Below are 21,504 nucleotides of genomic sequence, written 5' to 3' on the forward strand. Positions count from 1 at the left end.
CATGTAATCCGACGAAGTGGGCATTCACCCACGAAAGCTTATGCTCCAATACATCTGTTAGTCTTAAAGGTGCCACAGGACTCTCTGTTGCTTTTTACAGATCCAGACTAACACGGCTACCCCTCTGATACTTGATTCCTTTTTATGTAGTTGCTTTTCTGACCATATCTTTCTTGTAGGAGCAGAAGGAAAAAAGTGTGTGTGCTTCCACAAGTAGTCTGTGTGCACAGTGATGTCATTATATTAGTGCCCTTGTACAAGGAAGAAACATGACAATGGTTTCGAAAATATTAAAAATGAACAGTTGCTTACACAGAGAGGCAGTCAATTTGATTCAAAATGGATTTTTAATTTTCTAAGGCATGTGTAACAAACATAAATGTATAAACCCAGATTTTAAAAAATGATTGACAATGTGCGTTTACTCGCGTTCAGGAGACTTAAAGCTGGGAGATTTGAAAACTGTCTGACTGTTGCAGAAATGTAGATCCTCCTGTACGATTTGATATCAAAATCCAGATCACCCCTCTGTGCTTTAATCTTGCTGACATATGTTGCACTCTTAGGGAATGACAGATTCCCAGGGTTAAATGAAAACCTACGATGGAGAAAAGAGCAGACTCAATGGCGGCAGGCAAACGAGAGGCTAGATAAGTAAGTCATTTAATAAATTTATATCTCTTTTACCAGAACTAAGCTTATTTTTCCCAGGATGATTTTATTACAAAATCCACAGCTTCAGTCCAGCCCCAGTCTTCAGAGGAGAAAAGAAATCAAAAGTGATTACCTAGCACAGTGGTTTTCAACTGTGGTCTATTGACCCCTGGGGGTCCACAGTCAATGTCTAAGGGGTCCGCGAAAGGTTATTGTTACCATAGAACAGTGGTTTTCAACCTGTGGCCTGGGGTGCTGTGTGGGTCTGCAGACTATGTCTAAGATTTCTAAAGGGCTCCACACCTCCACTTGAAATTTTTTAGAGGTCTGCAAATGAAAAAAGGATGAAAACCATTGATCTAGCACAAGGATGCTGGATGTTGCTGTTACACAATAAGGAGATTGTAAATGCTTGAATAAGATGTTTTCCCTGTTATCTAGTGTTAATTAACTGCATGAGTGATACTGGGTCTCTGATGCATATACTGAAAACCCATAAAAGGGGTTTATACGACTTATGTGGTGGTGTACCTATAGCTACTTTATATATACAGCATAGTAGCACATGCTTAGTCTCATTAAATGGAGAGCAGTCTGGATCGCTTGTTAAGCTAGGAGCAAGCAAACAATAGGCATTTTAATACAGCTAAATGTAAATGTATACATCTAGGAACAAAGACTGTGTAGGCCATATTTGCAAGATGGGGGACTCTTATCCTGAGAACCAGTGACTCTGAAAAAGGTTTGGGGGTCACGGTGGATAATCAGGTGAACGTGAGCTCCCAGTGTGTCGCTGTGGCCAAAAGGGCTAGTATAGTTCTTGGATGCGTAAAGAGGGGAATCTCAGGTAGGAGTAGAGAGGTTATTTTACCTCAGGATTTGGCACTACTGTGACCACTGCTGGAATGCTGTATCCAGTTCTGGTGCCCACAATTCCAGAAGAATGTTGATAAATTGGAGAGGATTTCAGAGAAGACCCTCAAGAATGACTGAAGGATTAGAAAACATGCCTTATAATGCTAGACTGAAGGAGCTCAATCTATTTAGCTTAACAAAGAGAAGGTTAAAAGGGGTGACTTGATCAGTCTGTAAATACCTACATGAGGAACAATGTTTGATAACAGGCTCTTCAATCTATCAGACAACGGTATAACAAATTCTAGTGTTTGGATGCTGAAACAACCCAAATTCAGACTGAAAATGAGGTATACATTTTTAACAGTGAAGGTAATTAACTAGTGGAACAATTTACCAAGGGTCATGGTTGATTCTCCATCATCAGTAATTTTAAAATCAAGATTGGATTTTTTTTAAAGATATGCTGTAGTTCTAAAGGAATTATTTGGGGGATGTTCTGTGGCTGTATTATACAGAAGGCCAGACTATATGGTCACAGTGGTCTTTTCTGGCTTTAGAACTTACGAAATCAGGTGAGCAAAATGTGACCTTTTGTGTTATATTTTAGTTGACTTATTTGCAAAGGGGAAAAGGGTGACATGTTTTTCCTGTTGCAGTTGTAAATTGTGATTTGTGGATACAAATTTCTGTCATTCTCCAAAGTATGAATGCACAGGTAAAATAGATCAACTTAATCAACAGACTGCAGTGATAAATAATTGAATGTTTATAGTTATAGAAAACTGGCTTTTCATTAATCAGTTATGCTACTAACAGTACCTGCATGCTGTATGTGCCAAGCTTCTATAAATATAGCCATTTGGAGAGATATCATTTTTCCATAGCTTCTTGTCCATTCTGAACCTGAATTAGACTAGTTGGAAGGATTGCCTTTCATTCTGGCAGTGCAGTAGCCTCCCTATATTAAAACTGTAGTGACTTTCCATGATAATGACCTTCTATAGCTCCCTTTTTAATTTTGGCTTGGAGAATTGGTTTGGCTCTGTTTTACTGTGCCTGGGTTTTGTAAATGCTGTGAAAGGTAACTACATTGTTATCAGTAATCATAACTGGTTTTTTAAAATAGGTCTTTGGTTTTGGAATTCATTGGAATTTTAAAAAATGACAAATATTTGTCCAGTCTGCCTTTTGTTCATGTATCTCTCATTTCCTCACGAAAATCAATTCAATGCAGTCTCTTACTGCAGTATTTGTACAGTCCAGAGATTGCTGGTACAACCTAAAAATACTGGGCTAAATAATGTAGCAGTTGTAACTATGGAATGAAATGCTGATTCAGTAGGATTAATATAATCCCCTTTTTGAAAACAGAAGTTGAAATGTTGGGACCAAATTTTGTGGTCCTTTTCAATCTTTCATAAGTAAAATTCCTATAAATGGGTTTTCTCCTTACTAAGGCAATAGGATTAGATCCTTAATTATCCAATTGCCATGCTAAGCAGGAGTGGACCAAGGAGGAGCAGAGCAGGGGCTTATATATCAGACACTATCCCCGCTCTGTAGCACAGGAATGGGATAGAGGCAACTTTAGCCTTGGGGCTGCAAAAGCACTCTTGGGATAATTAGGGATAAGGATTCTGTTTGTCAAGGAGATTGTTTATACACAAATTTGCACTGGTTGAGCTAAAAAGTGGTGGAAACCCCTGTGTGGGAACTCTTCTTTTGGTTTAAATGTGGCTTATTATGGTTTAGCTTACAACCGTTCCTAATTGACTTAAGCTAAACCAAAATAAACCTGGCCTAACCTGAAATAAGTGTTCAATACAGCCTTTTGCACTGGTTCAACTAAATCAGTTTAAAATCACATCTTTAGTTAAACCTGTGCAGCTCTGCATGTACACAAGGCTTTTATGTTTATATGACTGTGTCTGCACTACCGCCTATGTCTGCAAAACTTATGTCACTCAGGAGTGTGAATATTCCACCCCCGTGAGTGACAAATGTTACACCGACATAAGCACTGTTGACAGGAGAGCTTCTCCGGCTGACATAGCTAATGCCGCTCGCTAGGGTGGGGTTTTTATGCCGACGGGAGAGCTCTCTCCCATCAGCATAGAGCATCTTTACCACATGTGCTGCAGCCGTATTGGTACAGCTGAGTTGCTGCAGCACTGTAAGTATAGACATGGCCTATGGCACTCATCACTATGGTATCTGAGTGTCTTGCTTGACCCTAGTGATTTAACCAGGATTTTAACACTTAGTACATTTCCCATTGGAAAACTATTTGCACATTGTCATTTTCGTACTCCACAAGGCATTCAGGAGTCGGTTGGTGGGCTACATGTTCAGGTTTGCATATGCTGACACTTCTCCTTGCCCCACCTGCCTTGAAATAGATGGTAGTCACTGTTATAGCCTAAGTGGAATGTCAAGAGAGGAGTCAATCAATCGGAGCGGCTAATGTCTAGGGAGTGAATTATCCAGTGGCTGCTGGAAATGGTTCAAAAGAACGTGTTGTTTATTTAATTTGTGCAGACTTCACCCTTATTTAGCAATACATGGCTTGATTATTGCAATTGCCTCCTGGCAGGGCTTCTCCATCATTCCTGGCTTTGAATAAATGTGATCAGTCATGTTACACGTGCCCTTACTTCCCTACCCTGGCAGTCTATAGCACTCTCAAGATGACTTGAAGATGCCCATGCTGGTCTTTACTAGCTGAGATTTCCAGCCTCATCTCAATATAAATTTTGAAGCAGATGTAGTAGAACATTCACAGAAAGCAAATTGTGAATTCACACCAGATACCAGATGGTAAGAGTCACTCATCCAGCCAGGGGACAGAAACACACCACGTGAGCGATGAGTCTTGTCAAAACAGCTCTGATTTCAAATACTGAATACTCTCAGCTGAGAGCTTGCAAACATACTGGAGCCCAGGAGTAATAATGAATATAGCTGAGCAAACCACCTTATGTTCCTGGGTAACTCAGGGTCAGCAAGTAGATGAACTTTGTCATTTTTCTGGTTACAAATAATTCATCAGCCTCAAGTCATCATCCTGCTGAGAGATCTAGAGGGACTATGTTCCAGACCTCCTCCCTGAGCCTTGTCATGTTTGCTCTTTGCCCCATCATTCCCTCGTCTCCTTTTAGGGATGCCACCATCCCTTCTTAAATCGACTGGTGATGGCGCCTTTTGCTGTAGTGGTCTCAAGGGTATGGAACTTGCTGCCTCTTCTCATCACCTCAGTCCATCCCGCCCTGGGGTGGGGCATGGCATCATTTTATAAATATTGCTCATTATTATTATGTTATGGTGCCAAAGGAAACTGCATCCTCAATTTAAAAATATCCATTGGCCTAGTTGTAGGGCTTTTCTTGCGGATCAATGGTCTAAAGCAGTGGTTTTCAAACTGTGGGTCGTGACCCAGTACTGGGTCGCGGAATGTAAGGCACTGGGTCACGGCGGCTCTGGTCAGCACCACCGACCGGGCCATTAAAAGTCCCATCGGTGGTGCTGCCCGGCTAAGGCAGGCTAGTCCCTACCTGTTCTGACACCGCGCTGCTCCCCGGAAGCGGCCAGCAGCAGGTCCGGCTCCTAGGTAGAGGGGCCACGGGGCTCCACACGCTGCCCCTGCCTCAAGCACTGGCTCTGAACTCCCATTGGCTGGTTCCTGGCCAATAAGAGCTGGAGGCGGTGCCTGCAGGCGAGAGCTGCGCAGAACCACTTGCGCACCTCCACCCAGGAGCCAGACCTGCTGCTGGCCACTTCCGGGTGCAGCGCGGTCCACGGTGCCAGGACAGACAGGAAAGTCTACCTTAGCACCCCCACTGTGCCGCTGACCGGGAGCCACCTGAGGTAAGCCCACGCCCCAATCCCCTGATCCAGCCTGAGCCCCCCCCAAACCCAGAGCCCCCCTGCATCCCAAACCCCTCATCCTTGGCCCCACTCCAGAGCCTGCACCCCCAGCCCAGAGCCCCTCCCACACCCCAAACCGCTCATCCCCAGCTCCTTTGGGTCATGGGCAACAACAGTTTTCTTCAGCTGGGTCGCCAGAAAAAAAGTTTGAAAACCACTGGTCTAAAGTACCAACTCCTCCCAATTACCCAGTAGTCCTTAGGAAATGCCCTTCCACAAGGTTGTTGTTGCTTGTCCCTATGGGAATATTCAAAATGCTGTCATTTTTATTTCGCACTGGTTTATACAGTAGGTTATTATCCAAATAATGGGGTACTTACTGTATGCTTTAATAAGAGCTTCTTTTCATAGAACAAAAGCTGAGCTAGATCAAGAAGCTCTGATCAGTGGAAACCTGGCTACGGAAGCTAATTTGATCATCCTAGATATGCAGGAGAATATCATCCAGGTGAGAAACTGCACGGCTAGCTCTAGGCCAGTCCCGGCACCTTGGATGCCAAAGTGAGCAGGATTCATTTCTCTCTTAGGCCGTACATTTTAATTAAAAAGACCTTGGAAACATTTACAATCTGAAATAAATAAAAAATGATCCTTAGTTATCCCAGCATGTTTCAAAAAAAAACAAAAAAATCCCCCAAGGGCAAACATGTCATCTGTTGGTGCAATCCCCTTTCACTCAGTGGGGTTGCAGCATGTAACTGAGAAGAGACTTTGGCCCCGATTATTTATAACAGTATTTGAAATCCAATTTCAGTGGGCTTTAGAGGGCACTGGGGTTTCTCAGCTCTAACTGAGGAGGGTGGAGCAGAGAAGGATCTTCATTTATTTCAGGAATTTGTCTGAGGATCTTAAACATTTGGGACTGGGCTGGCCCGATGGACTTGTGGCATTGCTCTGCGTTGTCATGTGAGATCTCGGTATTTAGTCCCCAATCCTACAAAGTGCTCTGCACAAGAGAACCCTTATGCCTGCTTGGAGCCCTGCTGGCACAGGGGTCTGCCCACTTGAAGCAACTTGCCAGATCAGGGTCTTAACATCCAGAGGCCAGGTCCTCAGCCGGCGTACAATGTTACAGCTCCACTGAAGTCAGTGGAACGATGACAATTTATGCCATCTGAGGGATCTGCCTGCTGAGATGTGAGCATGTGGAAGCAGTGCAGAACACCCCGTATTCCTCTGTAACCCCTGGCATTAGAAAAGTGATGCCCTCCAAAGGGAGTGCCATGTAGGCTTTTAAAGCCACATAAAAAAGACTCAGCCAGAAGCAAGATTATGAAAACCTGGGGCTTTGAGGGTGGGTATAGAAATGTGCTGAGTTCACAATGGATAGGGAGGATCTTTGGAACACTGAGAGGCACAGGGAGGACTCCTCTTTCCCTTTCTACCCCTGATCCATGAGAAGTGACTTCCCCGTTCCTATTTTGTAGGATAAAACACAGTGTGATGAAGCATTTTGTTTGCAGCCTGCGAGGGATGCCAATCTTGGTCTCCTGGACAATAGAAGAGAACTTTGGTCCCTATGCTTCTGTTTCCTGTTAGCTTGCCTAGTTACATGAATACTGTTCTTCTGTGTGTGTAGGCGAGCTCGGCTGTAGACTGCAAAGATAACCTTTTGGGAGGTGTGCTGAAGGTCCTGGTAAATTCTCTCAGCTGTGATCAGAGCACCACGTACCTGACTCATTGCTTTGCCACACTCAGAGCGCTCATTGCCAAGGTAAACTCTAAACATACTTGTTTCTGTCCTTCTGGTTAAGACATTAGGGCCACGTTTTCAGAGTGGAGACCCAATTGCACTTTTGCACCCATCAGAACAGGTGTTGTGTACAGACACGCTGGTGCATGCATGGCCGTTCATGACTGCACAGGGCTGTCTGCTTCCACTCTTTGGAAATATTTATAAACTCAGGTGGAATAAAAGTATTGTATTGTTTTTGCTTCTAGCAATGTATCAATGAACACAGAAAATGATACTGATAAAAATGCATAGCAAAATTCCATCCAAAAGGATTGGTTGCTTCAATTAAAATAGTTATTTTAATTTTCAGGAATTTGATTGCGCTGAATTCATGAATATAGTAAAAATCAGATTATTACAGCCTCAAGACTAAATTCTGATCAGTTACACTGATGTCAATCACCTGAACTAAGTGGAATTCTTCCACGTTTAAGCACATATAATTGAGATGAGAATCTGAGTCTGTTGGTATAATTTATACTATTATTTTTTCTAAATACTAACCCAAATTATCCCCACACTTTCCCCAGTGCATCCCCGCTGAAGTTAATACTGTTTCACAGGTTAATAAGGGACGATTTTGGCCTAGTGTCTTTATAACATGAATCATACCAGATTTGTTATCTTTTAATATAGAGTCCTAAGAGAAGAGCCTCATTCAGAATATTTTAGCATCTGGCAAAGGAGTCATTCTCCTCTGAAAAAGAATTTCCAAAAAGGATTTGTGAAGATCCTAAATGTAAAAAACAAACAAACAGGATAATCATGCCCAAATTAGTGTCTGTCTTCCATTAAATATGGATAGGCAGACAAGCTTAATGATAGGGTAGTTTCCTGAGTAGTTATGAAACTCATAAAGTACAATGGAAATTTAATTATCTTTGGAATCTTCCAGTTAAAGTGACTTATGACAGATTTCAGTAATAATAATGAGTGTATCTTCCAATTAATATGACTTGGTACTGTAATTTATGAAGCAACCATTCTAATTCTTTATAATGCACTATAGATGTGTGCATGTTGCTTTATAAACAAAGAAAAATGATGGGACCTTGTGCCAAAGAGTTTGCAATGTAGATTAGACATAACACAGCCAGATAAGACAATGAACCAAGGGTGGAGACTCAGAAAGAGGCACACAAGGGTTGCAACAATGAGAGATAATGGCATGTGTTTATTGTTACATGCACACCTTCTAAGTTCCTATCTATGCACAAACAGTATATGTGTATCCATCTGTATTCTGTTTAGAATGTGAGCTCTTCAGGGATGTTGCCTTCTTTGTATTTCACAGTGCCAAGCACATTGTGGGGCTACCAGAACCAATAGCAATCTGTGTGTCTCAAACCTATCATAAATCAAAAGTTTGGAGCAGGGTCTGGGATGGAGGTTAGTGCTGGAAGTTTTGGGGAGAATGAAATTGTGGGGTGCCGGGGGTTAGGGTGCCAGCAGGATGTGAAAAGATCCAATCAATAATTGTTCCATATTCTGAATGCACTGTTGGCATATTTCTTCATCCCTTTGTGTTGGTGTGCTTAAAGTCTGGAAATACCAACTCTCACAATCTTATTGCAAATCTTGCCATATTTGGTGTTTTCTTAAAGCTCCTGGAGTCATGAGATCATCTGAGAATCATAGCTTTTGTTTATTTTTTTAAAGAATAAATTTCTAGCCCTCCTAGGTCTGGAGGAAAGGCTGAGAAACCAGAAGCCAAATCAAAAGAACTGCAAACAGTATTGTCTTTAAATCTCATGACTTTTTGAGCCTGACCTGTGACATTTGAATGCTTGGGGTCGAATGCCCTGATGGTGTCTTCTCTGCCTCTCTTAGTTTGGAGACTTGCTGTTTGAAGAGGAGATGGAGCAGTGTGCTGACCTATGTCAAAGAGTTCTACATCACTGCAGCAGCAGCATAGACATCACCCGAATTCAAGCCTGTGCTACCCTTTACCTCCTCATGAGACACAGTTTCAGCTCCATCAGTGTAAGTTGTTAGATACAGCAAAGAATTTGATGCCACTCTTTTGCATTAGAGTTTAAAACCAATCCTAAAAATGATAATAAATTGAAAAGATTTGTATGTAAGGAGGAGGTGCTTTTGCAGGCACACCTCTGAGGCACAATTCCCACCCTGCTTGCCTCCTGCTCTGGGGGTGGCAAATGATAGTTGTTTGTTTGCTGGCCTATATCAGCAGCAAATTACAACATTCCCACTCCCTGAACGTCTCCCACAAGCTCAGCTGCACAGGCTGGCTCATTGAGGGAAGGGAGCCAGGACTCCACCTACTCATTATCCAGCTGTTCTGATGGAGTGTAGCACCTATGTGCCTGGTCCTAAGGTCCAGGTAGCATATGCAGGGGCGTGACAGAGGGGATTCTTACTTCCCCTTACACTCTGCATAGATACATAGCCTCAGAAACCATGTAGCCCTAAGGTATTCACATGTAAAGTACTGGGCCAAAATGACAGATGGCATAAGCTGGTACACTTGGCCCATTGTATTTAAAGAAATAGAAAAGATGTGGGTTTACATCCCAAGAGCACACAAATGAATAAAAACGTCTAGTGCCTGTGGCAAATTAATACTAATTTGAATCCGTACACCTTGTAGCTATTGCATGGCCTTTTTTTTTTCCTTTCTCCCCCGACCTATAAAGAATTTTGCAAGAGTGAAGATGCAGGTAACAATGTCCCTGGCCTCTCTGGTTGGTAAATCATCGGATTTCAATGAGGAGTACCTCAGAAGATCCTTACGAACCATCTTGGCATATGCAGAAGAAGATATGGACATGCAGCCAACCCTGTTTCCAGTCCAGGTTAGGCCTTTTGTGGCTTCTGATGCTTTTTTCAGGACCTCTCATCCTCCAAAACCCAAAGCTGTCAGTGAAAAATGACATAAACCTTATTTTAAAGGAAATAGCCTAGAAGTTATGCAATTAGGATATTTGCACTTCTTTGTGTGGTTTGAGTTATGAAACTGAAAGCTAAGTTCTTCCAACTATCCAAACAGTTCCTGTATAAAAGGAATACATTATTTTTAAATAAAATATACAGGTAGCATCTCTAATTATTCCATGTCACTTGAGTTACCCTGCTTTCACTAACAGTTTGGCACACATGCTGGCTAATCAAATTTCCCCTTTTATGCATCCCGCTTTATAAATTATGATGATTTTATAACCATCATGAGAAATAGGAACCTGTCATTTTCCACATTATCAGAGTAAGACAGCTGTATATGGAAACCTTAGTTTAAAAAAAATTCCCACTCTTTTCAGTTCATAAGGAAGTGACTGCATTACTAGCAACCACCATGTCTAACTGTGAGATAATGAAACATCTGGTGCTAAGAATTGCAAAAACATCTGTTTAACAATATATTGCAATTTTCCTGAACCAGAAGTTGCACTCCATTTAGGAATAAGTATTATAGAGTTCATGAACAAAAGGAGATGGACTTGTTTTATTTGATTTGATAAAGCTATTGTGTGTGTGTGTGTGTGTGTGTGTGTGTCTTTTGCCATGTCATTGATCTGTTAGTTGCTTGCTGAATGAATATGACTGGTACAGTCTGCACTGTCACAGTCCTGCATTGTGACTTTTCTTTGTGCCAACAGTTAATAGAGTAAGCAATAACTCATCTTGTGTTGATGCTGAACTTTTAATCAAACCCTGAAACGTGTGGGTTTTATGTGTGTGTATCTCCAGGTGAAGGAGCTGCTACGTAATCTGAACAGTATCTTGTCAGACACAGTGAAAATGAGGGAGTTTCAGGAAGATCCAGAGATGCTCATGGATCTCATGTACAGGTGAAACCTTCTAATGCTGCTGTTGAATGAATTAAAATGAAGCAAACACAAAGGGCCTGTGGGGTTTTGAAAGAGATCCCCAAGTATTTCTTACCGACAAGCTCTCTAGGTGCAGTGTTTAGACAAAAGGAGCTTTTTCATTGTGATATAACATACAAAGTGCACCAGTCAATTGTCTAAATTTTTAAAGATTTTTATAAGCCAATTTTCAATTTCATTTGTGATGCAATATGCACATTATAAGCAGTTATGAAGATAGATATGTATTTTTTTAAAGAAAGAAAAGAAACCAATTCAAATCTATTTCTTGACCTGTATTGCTAGAATTGCCAAAGGGTATCAGACATCACCTGACTTGAGGCTGACTTGGCTACAGAACATGGCAGAGAAACACGCCAAGAAGAAGTGCTACACTGAGGCAGCCATGTGCCTGGTCCATGCTGCAGCTCTGGTTGCGGAATACCTGAGCATGCTAGAGGATCACAAGTACCTGCCAGTGGGCAGTGTCAGCTTTCAGGTAGAAAGAATATGCGTTTTTTCTGTATCTGGGTACTCTTCTAGTGACTTTGGTGAGGTGTCGCCTGGCACCAATCAGAGCCAGTTAACTGAATCCACATCTGGGCTATCTAGAAGGCAACATTCAACAGTTGTATAATGTACCCCTTTTCCCAAGACCTTAGTTTGCGGCCAGACCTAATTGCTTAACACTGAGTTGGGACCAACTGTCGCTAGACTGCTGGAATAGCTGAAACTGTTTCATAGTTTTGCCGTAGGCTGTTAGACAATGCTTCCATCCCAGAAGTATCTGAAAATCTGGTAGATATCTAATTTCTGAAGCACTTTTGAATACTTTAGAATGAAAGTTAATATTATTACTGAATGGGTAGTTCCAATTTTAGGTATATTAAATGTCTAAGATGTAGTCTGTAGCTGAATGACACAGCAGACACAAAATATAGCAAGTAAGCACCTCCTTTGTAGGCAACTCATGCCTATTAATTGAATCAGATGCACAGAAAACATTCTGAACATAAAGGGCTAATCTCTCACCAACGTGTGGCTTTTCTTAACATGTAACTAGCATTCATTTAAATGAATTCTCTACCTGTGCACCAATAGGAGAGAGGCCTCCCTAAAAGTGTCAGTCCAACTTAGTTTCTACAGTTCTCTTGAGCTTTTGAGCTTACATGGAGGCGAAGAAGAGTTTTGTGTAAGCTCAAAAGCCTGTCTTTCTCCCCAGCTGAAGTTGAGCCAATAAAAGAAATTACCTCACCCACTTTCTCTCTAACTAATTTGTGAAATTCCTAGATATAGAAGGTGGGGAGACACACCAAAGGTATTCCATACCATCATTTGGTAGGAAATCTTGTCTCATTTACTCAGCTAGAATCCACTGATCTTATCAACATCAAATAGTGTCTAGAAGCATCCCAGGTGGATCTGCTCTTCTCATCAAAATACATGTCTGGAAAAAGGACAGGTGAGCCATAGTGCTCTGTAGTAGAGAGGTAACGAAAAAATATTCTTCCTTAAGGATCTAGAAACCTCTCAGTGACATTGCCTTTTTACAGAGCAAACTGAAATCTCAATTCTGCTCAGATAAATGGCTAAGTGGTGGGTATTATTACTGAACCTTTCATGTGAGGATCGCCAAGCGCTTTACAAACATTGCTTAAGCCTTGCAGTGCCTCTAAGGTAAGGCTGAGAGTGGAAGGGATGATCTTGTGGCTAAAGCACAAGACTAGTGAGACCGTCTGGGTTTTATTCAGAGCCTGGGCTCAGACTTATTATGTAATCTTGGGTAAGGCACGCACTGGACCGCTCTCTGTTTCCTTATCTATAAAACAAGAAAGATGAGAATACTTGTCAGCTCAGAGTGCTTTAGTATTGTTATTATTTGTATTACTGGAGCACCTAGGAGCTGTAGTCATGGACCAGGACTCCACTGTGCTGGGTGTTGTACAAATACAAAAGCAAAAAAGATGCTTCCTATGCCGAAGAGCTTACAATCTAAGGAATGTTTGTGAGGTACTTTGAGCTGTTGGATGGCAGGTGCTATAAAAATGTAAAATATTAGTATATAAATATTAGGTCAGCAGTAGTATTATCCCAATTTTACAGATGGGTAAACTGAGGCATAGAGAGATTGAATGACTTTCCCTAGGTCCCTCACACAATCATTAGTAGAGTCTTGAATTCCAATTCCCAGCCCCTTATACGAACCAGTAGCATCACATTTACTCTTTATGCTATGCAAAACAGAACAGTCTATTGTCAGAATGCACATACATAGCTCATTAGCATTGTAGACCCTAAAATCTTTCCTTCAACAGAATTCATGTTGGGCCTGATTGTCAGTTACACTAAGTCCCCTTTACACTGAGTAAAGGGGACTCAAAGGGAGTGTAAATTACATTTACATCCACTTTAAGGCCACTTTATACTCCCTGAACCAGGATGTATGTAGCATAAATGAAAATCAAGCCCCTTGAGTTTGTGCTATTTAGAGATGTTGGCTTTTCTTAAGGAAAACTAAGTATATGTGACTCAAAAAGATTGTAGATTATTCAGAATTGAAACTTTTCTGTTGCTCTGTAAGCTTCACTAAACATCCAGAAGGGTACAGCAAGGGTTAAATAAACTGCTGTTAGGATCGTGCAAGTTCAGGAGATTTGGAATTCTGCAGCTTATGTGAATGTGGAACTGGATACAGCTACCCAAAGTGTTGCCTGAATGCTAAAATATTCAGGATCATCTGGCCCTGAATCAGTAACTTATTTGTTGTATGCAGTGCTGTTGTAGCCATGTTGGTCCCATTGGAATTAGAGAGACAAGGTGGGTGAGGTAATATCTTTTATTGGACCGATTTCTGTTGGTGAGAGGGACAAGCTTTTGAGCTTACACAGAGGTGAAGAAGATCGCTGTGTAAGCTCAAAAGCCTGTTTCTCTCCCTAGCTGAAGTTAAGGCAATAAAAGAAATTACCTCACCCACTATCTCTCTAACTTATTTGTGAAATTCCTAGATATAGAAGGTGGGGAGGCACACCAAAGTCTAGCAGATCAAGACAAAAGCTGCAGACCAAAGTTAATGGAATGTTGTCCTGCATACATTTCTCAAAAGATAACACAAACCACAGAAATGTATAGAAGAGGTGCTCAGATACTACAGTTCCTAGCTAATAGAAAGGGGCTGTGGGAAAATATTTAGAGGCAGTGAGCAGATAATTTGATGGCTGCAATTTCCTTTGCTTCCCCTTTCTAATAAATCCCTGCTCCGAATTCTTTTAAATTTCCCATGAAAGTGCTCATAAAGGATAGTAGGACTCCAAGTACTTAACAGCCTGTGAAAACACATTGGGATACTGGGATGAAAAGTGCAGTACGTTTGTTAGCTAGATTGTAAACTCCTTAGCTCAGGGATTGGCTTTTTGCTTTGTGTGGCTAGTACAGTGAGGCCCTGAACCTCGATTGAGGCCTCTAAAGACTCTCCTGATATAAATTAATTAATAACGAAGTGCAAAGTGATGAAAAAAGTTTAGCCATATCTTCCAAATTCCCATTATTTTTGAATCCTGGCAGTTTAAATAAATGTGTATAAGAATTAAACAAATTCTAGTGTTGATGAATGTTTGATATGAATAATATAGAGTGAAGTTCCCCTTTGTGCTAAGGAAAGCACAGGCTCTGTGTGTCACTGAAGTCCCATTTCGGCCACTCTGTTCTTTGGACTACCTGTTAGGGTTTAAATGGGACTAACGTTACGCACAGGCCTTGTATGGGTGCTCTGCACAGAGTGAATTTCTCCCACAGAGAAGGAAAAATGATCACAGATGAGATGATCACAGTGGTCCCTTCTGACCTCAGACTCTATGAAAATGTGCCCATAAAGCTGCAGTGGAGATGAGTATCCCCATGCAGTGACTGATGTGAGCTATCAGAACTTTAAGTCAGATCAATAGTAGTGGCACTTGGTGTCTGCCATTTTATAAAAAGGCCTTTCCGAAATCAAATTCCCAGCTAGCTGACATTTCTCCTCACTGAGACGGAGTTCAAATGTCACTTTCTGTTAAAACATGAGACCACATGATCTCAGTTTACCTTTTTTTTTCAATTAAAAACAAATCAAAAACTAGAAATTGTTGCAGCTATTGAAAGCTGCTGATGCTGGGGTGTCTTTATGTTTATGTGTATTTACATATAATTTAACAATGCTAATGTTATGATGATTTTGCATTTATATGTTGCTTTTCATTCAAATGGATGCCAAAGCATTTTCCAGACTTTACTAAGTGGCCTAAAAAACGTAAATGCCTGATCCTGCAGCCTTTATTCAGTACATCTTCCATTAAGAAATTGACTTCAGTGGGAAACTTGCCTTCAGGATCAGGCTCTAATACCATTTAGGAGCACTGAGATTGAGAAATCAAACACGTATAAGTAAAAAAAGAATTCAAATATTATGGTTTCTAAAGCAACATCCTATGCATTGCACTTTTCCACACTTGCATAAGTGGAGTCAAAACCCATTTAGCAAACTTTGGGCTGATATGAAGCATGGAAAATTTAAGCTTGGAAGGATTTATGGAGGAGGCAATTATGCTCAGCTGACAAGGGGGAAGAGTTGTTAGAGTGAAAATGAGCAGGACACCATGGAAACCTTTAGCCCCCCTCACTGAAATGCAGCTGCCTGGAAGTCTCTCGCCTACAGAGGGAATTTTGGGACTGGTGGGGAGTTTGGTTTCAAAATACTGAGGTGGGAGGGAAAAGTCGGGATTCTGGTGACAAGCCCCTTGATCTCTAGTGCTGGGGTTTATGACGTGATAAGAGCTTCTTGATGGAAGGTAGCCTTGTATCCGGCAGCGGGACTTCTGTTGTTTTATTTCTGTTGTGTTAAGGCTCTTGTCAGTGAAGAATCTCTGTTGCAGGGTGTGCCTCTGTGATAGTCTGTTGGTTTTGGTTTCCAAGCCCTATGGGGGTCTCTGTTGTGATCTATTTCAGAATATTTCCTCCAATGTGCTGGAGGAATCTGCTGTTTCGGATGATATTTTGTCTCCAGATGAGGATGGGATATGTTCTGGGAGGTATTTCTCTGAGAGCGGCCTGGTGGGGCTGCTGGAACAAGCTGCAGAGCTCTTCAGCACGGTGAGTGAATAGACAGGGCGGGCCAAATTCATCCCTGTACGACTGCGCTGAAGATAATGGAGTTACCCCAGGGATGATTTTGGCCATTGGGTCAGACTCACACCTGTAAGTGCAAGGGAGTGCAGTTTTCACTTCTTGTGCGCTCGGGTAGATGCGTGGGGTGGGGACTTATGCCTGGGGATTGGCAAGTTTAACATTCTGCCAAGGCTCCTGTAGGATCCCCACCAGTATTGGTTCCTAGGCTGGCCATGCCCACTTCTGGAGGGGGGATTGCTGTGCCCCAACTGCAGACAGACTGATCACTGCTTGGAGCTTGCAATTTGCTTTGCACCTGAGTGAACTGAGCCCTCTGGGTATTACCCTGATACAGTAAATTTGCAAAAGATCTTCATATTACTGCATAGACTGTAGACCCTAAGAGTTACCCATATGCTTTCATATAGAGCACAGCCAGAGTTTAGCCTCACAATTCTCATTTACTTTAAAGTGAGTCATGTAGTTAAACTCCATCCAACTCAGCACATGTATACATCACTAAGGAGCTTTGTGGATGTTTGATAAGACATTTTACTAAATTAATACATGGTAATATAATTATACTCCCATAGGCTCATAATCACTTTACTGATTTTTTTAAAAGGTAAAACAGGCATCATATCAGAAAAATGAGCTTATAAAGTAACTTGTCCTACAATGCCTGTAGTGAGGATCCAATCTCTTTTATAATGTATGAAAACTCAATTTCTTTCCTTTTTTTAATTCCCTCTTATAAGGGGGGATTGTACGAAACTGTGAACGAGGTCTACAAAATTGTCATCCCCATACTGGAAGCACATCGAGACTTCAGGAAGCTTACCTCTACTCACAGCAAGCTTCAAAAAGCCTTCGACAGCATTATTAACAAGGTACCTGCTGCTGCTGGTTCTCTATGAGCAAGTTGTGTGTTGCTGCGCTGCAGTGTTTGCTTATGGGATGATGAAGACAAGACCATACAACCAAACAGGAGCACTTCCTTCCTCTAATCAGAGTTTCCATCTGTTTTGGACTACATGTTGTAATTTAGATCTTGCCTGTTAAGGATAGTCTACACTGAAGAGAAACATAATGACTCAGAGAAACATGAAGAGATGGGAGAGGATTATAAACAACATGTATAAAAAGAAATTAATAGAACATTCAAAATATTTTAAAGGGTGACAGAGTTAAAAAAAAATCACAAATAAAATTTAGACCAGGTGAAAGCAGGCATGATTACATTTGGCCACACACATTCAAAAAGAAAAACAATTTTCTTGCCAGTGTTACTAGTACCATAGATTACAAAAACAGAAGAATTGTAAAACCTAATTTACTTTTCAGTATTCATACTGTTTCTGTATTTCTCTTGGTTTGGACAATGAAAATAGATCAGTCAGTTTAGTTTCTAGTCACTTTCAAGTTCTCGTGGACTTTTACAATACTACAAAGTTTTGTGAGTTGCAAATACTTGAATGTTGATTAATGTTTGTTTTTAAAATGTTTCCACTGGAATTTTTTTTAAAAGAAACATTTCTATTGTTTTAGATTTGGAAAAGTGAGTTCATACAAAACCTAAACTTTGAGCCAAATTTGAATCAACAGTGCCCCTTTTAACTTTTATAGGGTTTTTTTTCTAATAGGAAACTGAACTGTGCTATGTTAAACAAGGTGATATTACATAGGGTCATATTTTGCTCTGAAATCTGGACAAACTTAAGGTCCATGGGGTTCCTCATGTATAAATCAGATGAATAAGGCATCAACGTTGGATTATATTTAAGGGAAGAAAAGCTAAATGTATTTTTTCCCCCCCTTTATCAATCAGGGTCAAAAGCGAATGTTTGGAACTTACTTCCGTGTTGGTTTCTATGGATCCAAATTTGGGGACTTAGATGAACAGGAATTTGTTTATAAAGAGCCTGCAATTACTAAACTTCCTGAGATTTCTCACAGACTCGAGGTAAAGAGATCATAGTTGTATAACTTCCTGCTTTGTGTTATGCTTTCTAAGAAAATAGTAGGGTGAATAAAGAAGTCACAGCACAGCAGCTGTAGGTGGTGGTAATGTACAAAAGTCAATCAAGTTGATTTATATTTCAGATCATTGTGTCTGTGTATCTGATACCTTGGATTGCAGCCCCTTTAACAGCAGGATGACATAATGTTAGAGTTTTCATTACCCTGTGGTCCCATGTCTTGAGGTGGTTGGCGTCCCTCCCTGTATAAGGAATTCAAGGACTTAACCTGAGGGGATGCGAGTTTTGTTTTGAATCCTTTTGAACTTTTGCTTAGGGAAGCAATGACAGATTCTTCGCTTTTTTCCCCTCCTTTGCTGGCACTCTGCCTTTTACGGTATGTCTACACTTACCATTTAAAGTGTAAAAAGTCCCTTTTTTGTGCTAAAACCGCAGGAGTGTCTACACTTGTTAATGACTTTTTGTGGTGAAACTCAGAAGTTTCATGGAAAAAAGAAAACCACCTTCATGAGAGGCATACAGCTCTTACCGCTGTTCTTTTTGCATTGCTGTGAAAGTGAAGACACGTTCAAGCAGTGTAAACACCTTTTGGCCTCCGGAGGATATCCCACGGTTCCAAAAGTGGCCACTCTGGCCAGCATCTCCGCTGCTCTGATGCACAGACGTCCGCCCCTCCCCTTGTAAGCCCTGGGAAGTTTGAAGCTCCCTTTCCCTTTCTTTGTAGATGTGGTGGGGAAAGCAGCCAGACAGCAGAAGGTTTTTAAAAAAATGCCATGGAAGAAACCAGAAAGTAATGGGGCTCCTGAGACATGAAGCAGGGCACCACGGGGCACTGAACAGGGACCCAGAATGCCTTCCGCTCATCCCCCCCTTCCCACAAGACCTATCGAGAGAGCTGCACTGTGGGATAGCTGCCTTACAGCGCTGCTCTCATTCTCGATGGAAGTGCTGCTAGTGTAAACACTCTCTGACGCCTGAGGAATTGAGTGAGTACACAAACCAGTGCTTTACTTTCACCGGTTCCCTATCACCGGTGAAACTTACAGCGCAAAAACTCTGTAAGTGTAGACATACCCTACTTAACAATTCAGTGTTGGGACTTCATCAGTAAGGTGTCTAGGCCTCTGCAGACTTTAACCCTTACTGTAGCATACTTATTGCATTACATCCAGAACTTATCACAACTCCTGGTCTTGATCAGAGCAGCACAGATGACTTGCATTGCATTACAGATGGGTAAAATCACCTCTGAATAATTATTTTTTCCTTTTCAGGGGTTTTATGGTCAATGCTTTGGGGAGGATGCTGTGGAGGTGATTAAAGACTCCACTCCTGTAGACAGAAGCAAGCTGCATCCCAATAAGGTACGGAAGATATTAACCCAGCTATTCGTGTCCTTCGAACAGAACTGAGCACTGAGTGATTGAAAAAAAGGCGAGCGTAGAGCTGCCTGTGAGACCTTAATGCTGACTCATACAAGTAAAGCTGAGATGTGTGTGTGTCAGTATTTGATGTCCAAGGCTATCATTATAAAACAAACTGGGGAGGCAACGTGGTCCAGTGAATAGGGCACTGGACTGTAAATCAGACACCCTGATCTCTGTCCCTCCTTGCTCTACAGCTGACCTGCTGTGTGACTCTGGGCAAGTCACTTCACCCCTCGGTGCTTCAATTTCTCCAAATATAAAAGGCACTAGCACTTGTGAGCTCTAGATGGACAGTGCTACATAAGAGCTACTGGGAGCAGACTAATAGACTTCAGAATGCAGTACGAAGAGAGTCATCCCAAGAGGACAGGAAGAATGGTCCAATGGCATGGGGCACTAGCCTAGGACTTTGGAGATCTGGATTCAAGTCCCTGCTGTACCACAGACTTCCTAGGTGACTGTGGGCAAGTCACTTAGCTTCATGGTGCCTCAATTCCCTATCTGTACCATGGGGATGATAGCATTACATGGAGTGTGGTGTTGATAAATACATTAAAGATTGTAAGGTGCTCAGATAGTACAGTGATGGGGGTCAGATAAGTACCTAAGATACATAGACAAGACTTGAGCTTGGAGTGAGAGGCAGTCTCTGAGACAGCCAGATCCTTTTCTATTTATCACTATAAAAACTAAAAAAAAAACAGGAGTACTTGTGGCATCTTAGAGACTAACAAATTTATTTGAGCATAAGCTTTTGTGGGCTAGCTTATGCTCAAATAAATTTGTTAGTCTCTAAGGTGCCACAAGTACTCCTGTTCTTTTTGCGGATACAGACTAACACGGCTGCTACTCTGAAACCTATAAAGACTAAGACACTGAAGTTCACCTGGAATTGGATCTGCAGCCAGTGTGGAGTTCAGAGTAAGCATATTATGGTGATAGGAAATCCTGATCACTTTCCAGGGCTTAGTGGAAAACTATATCTATCCCCACTTTACATTTTTGTTTAATATTTGTGGTTTCCACTTTTCTTTTTTTCTCTTCTTTCTGTGCTTGTTTTCCTTAGTTTATATTGAGCTGACATTAGTAAAAAAAGGTACATGAGTGAAAAAATAAGACTTGTGTTATCTGTTCTGAATTTTGGTTTCTTTAGTACTTCTCCCCTGCCTCAACACCAAAATAAAGTCACTGGGCAGTCTTGATTGGAAAACATATAGTCACTGCCTAGAGGCAACATGTTAGTTTTCTTTGGTACATTTCAATCAAACTGTTAAACCCATAATGGGCCAAATTCTCCTCTTACACCATTGCAACTTCATTTAAGTCAGCAGGGTTTCACAAGTGTATATTCAGCGCCTAGGTAGTCCAGTCCTGCCCCACTGAGGTCAGTAACAAATTACTTTAAGGGGAGTGGTACAGATGCAAAGTGGGGGAAAGGAAAGTGGAGATACAGAACACTGAGGCCTCTGAGTAGGTTCTGGACAACATGAGGTCATTGCAGCTGTGGTAGAATCAGAGAGGTCCTGCTGTGTGTAAGAGCAAATTAATAATAAACAAAACACAGCCTGTGTGCTCTTCTAGCACATGCCATCTCACTGTGAGCTCTGTGATATTTCATGCATTCCATTTATTTCATAATCATTTGTCTTGGCACTAAAACAAAGATTCCTTCCCCCTCCTCCAGGCCTACATACAAATTACATTTGTGGAGCCCTATTTCGATGAGTATGAGATGAAAGACAGGGTGACCTACTTTGAGAAGAACTTCAGCCTCCGGCGTTTCATGTACACCACCCCTTTCACCCTGGATGGACGCCCCAGGGGTGATCTGCGTGAACAGTACAAGAGGAATACCATCCTGACCACAATGCATGCTTTCCCCTATGTCAAAACCAGAATCAACGTCATTCAAAAGGAAGAGGTAATGGACATCTTTGTGAGAGCTGTGAATTTGAGTATGG

At 41.5% G+C, this 21,504-nt stretch overlaps 1 protein-coding gene across 1 annotated transcript in view; it reads left to right on the forward strand.

The window, feature by feature from the left end:
* Positions 1 to 21,504, forward strand: part of DOCK8 (dedicator of cytokinesis 8) — an 80,120-nt gene that overhangs the window by 52,572 nt on the left and 6,044 nt on the right. The window contains exons 28-39 of the mRNA XM_026652400.1: positions 567 to 654; positions 5,788 to 5,884; positions 7,016 to 7,150; positions 9,002 to 9,154; positions 9,829 to 9,987; positions 10,880 to 10,980; positions 11,305 to 11,497; positions 15,979 to 16,122; positions 16,896 to 17,027; positions 17,966 to 18,100; positions 19,391 to 19,480; positions 21,228 to 21,464. Coding sequence (XP_026508185.1) covers positions 567 to 654; positions 5,788 to 5,884; positions 7,016 to 7,150; positions 9,002 to 9,154; positions 9,829 to 9,987; positions 10,880 to 10,980; positions 11,305 to 11,497; positions 15,979 to 16,122; positions 16,896 to 17,027; positions 17,966 to 18,100; positions 19,391 to 19,480; positions 21,228 to 21,464 — 1,664 coding nt within the window. The remainder of the gene's footprint in view (positions 1 to 566; positions 655 to 5,787; positions 5,885 to 7,015; positions 7,151 to 9,001; positions 9,155 to 9,828; positions 9,988 to 10,879; positions 10,981 to 11,304; positions 11,498 to 15,978; positions 16,123 to 16,895; positions 17,028 to 17,965; positions 18,101 to 19,390; positions 19,481 to 21,227; positions 21,465 to 21,504) is intronic.

This window comes from Terrapene carolina, unplaced genomic scaffold (assembly GCF_002925995.2).
Source record: "Terrapene carolina triunguis isolate 2854851 unplaced genomic scaffold, T_m_triunguis-2.0 Scaffold113, whole genome shotgun sequence".
NCBI classification, from domain to species: Eukaryota; Metazoa; Chordata; order Testudines; family Emydidae; genus Terrapene; species Terrapene triunguis.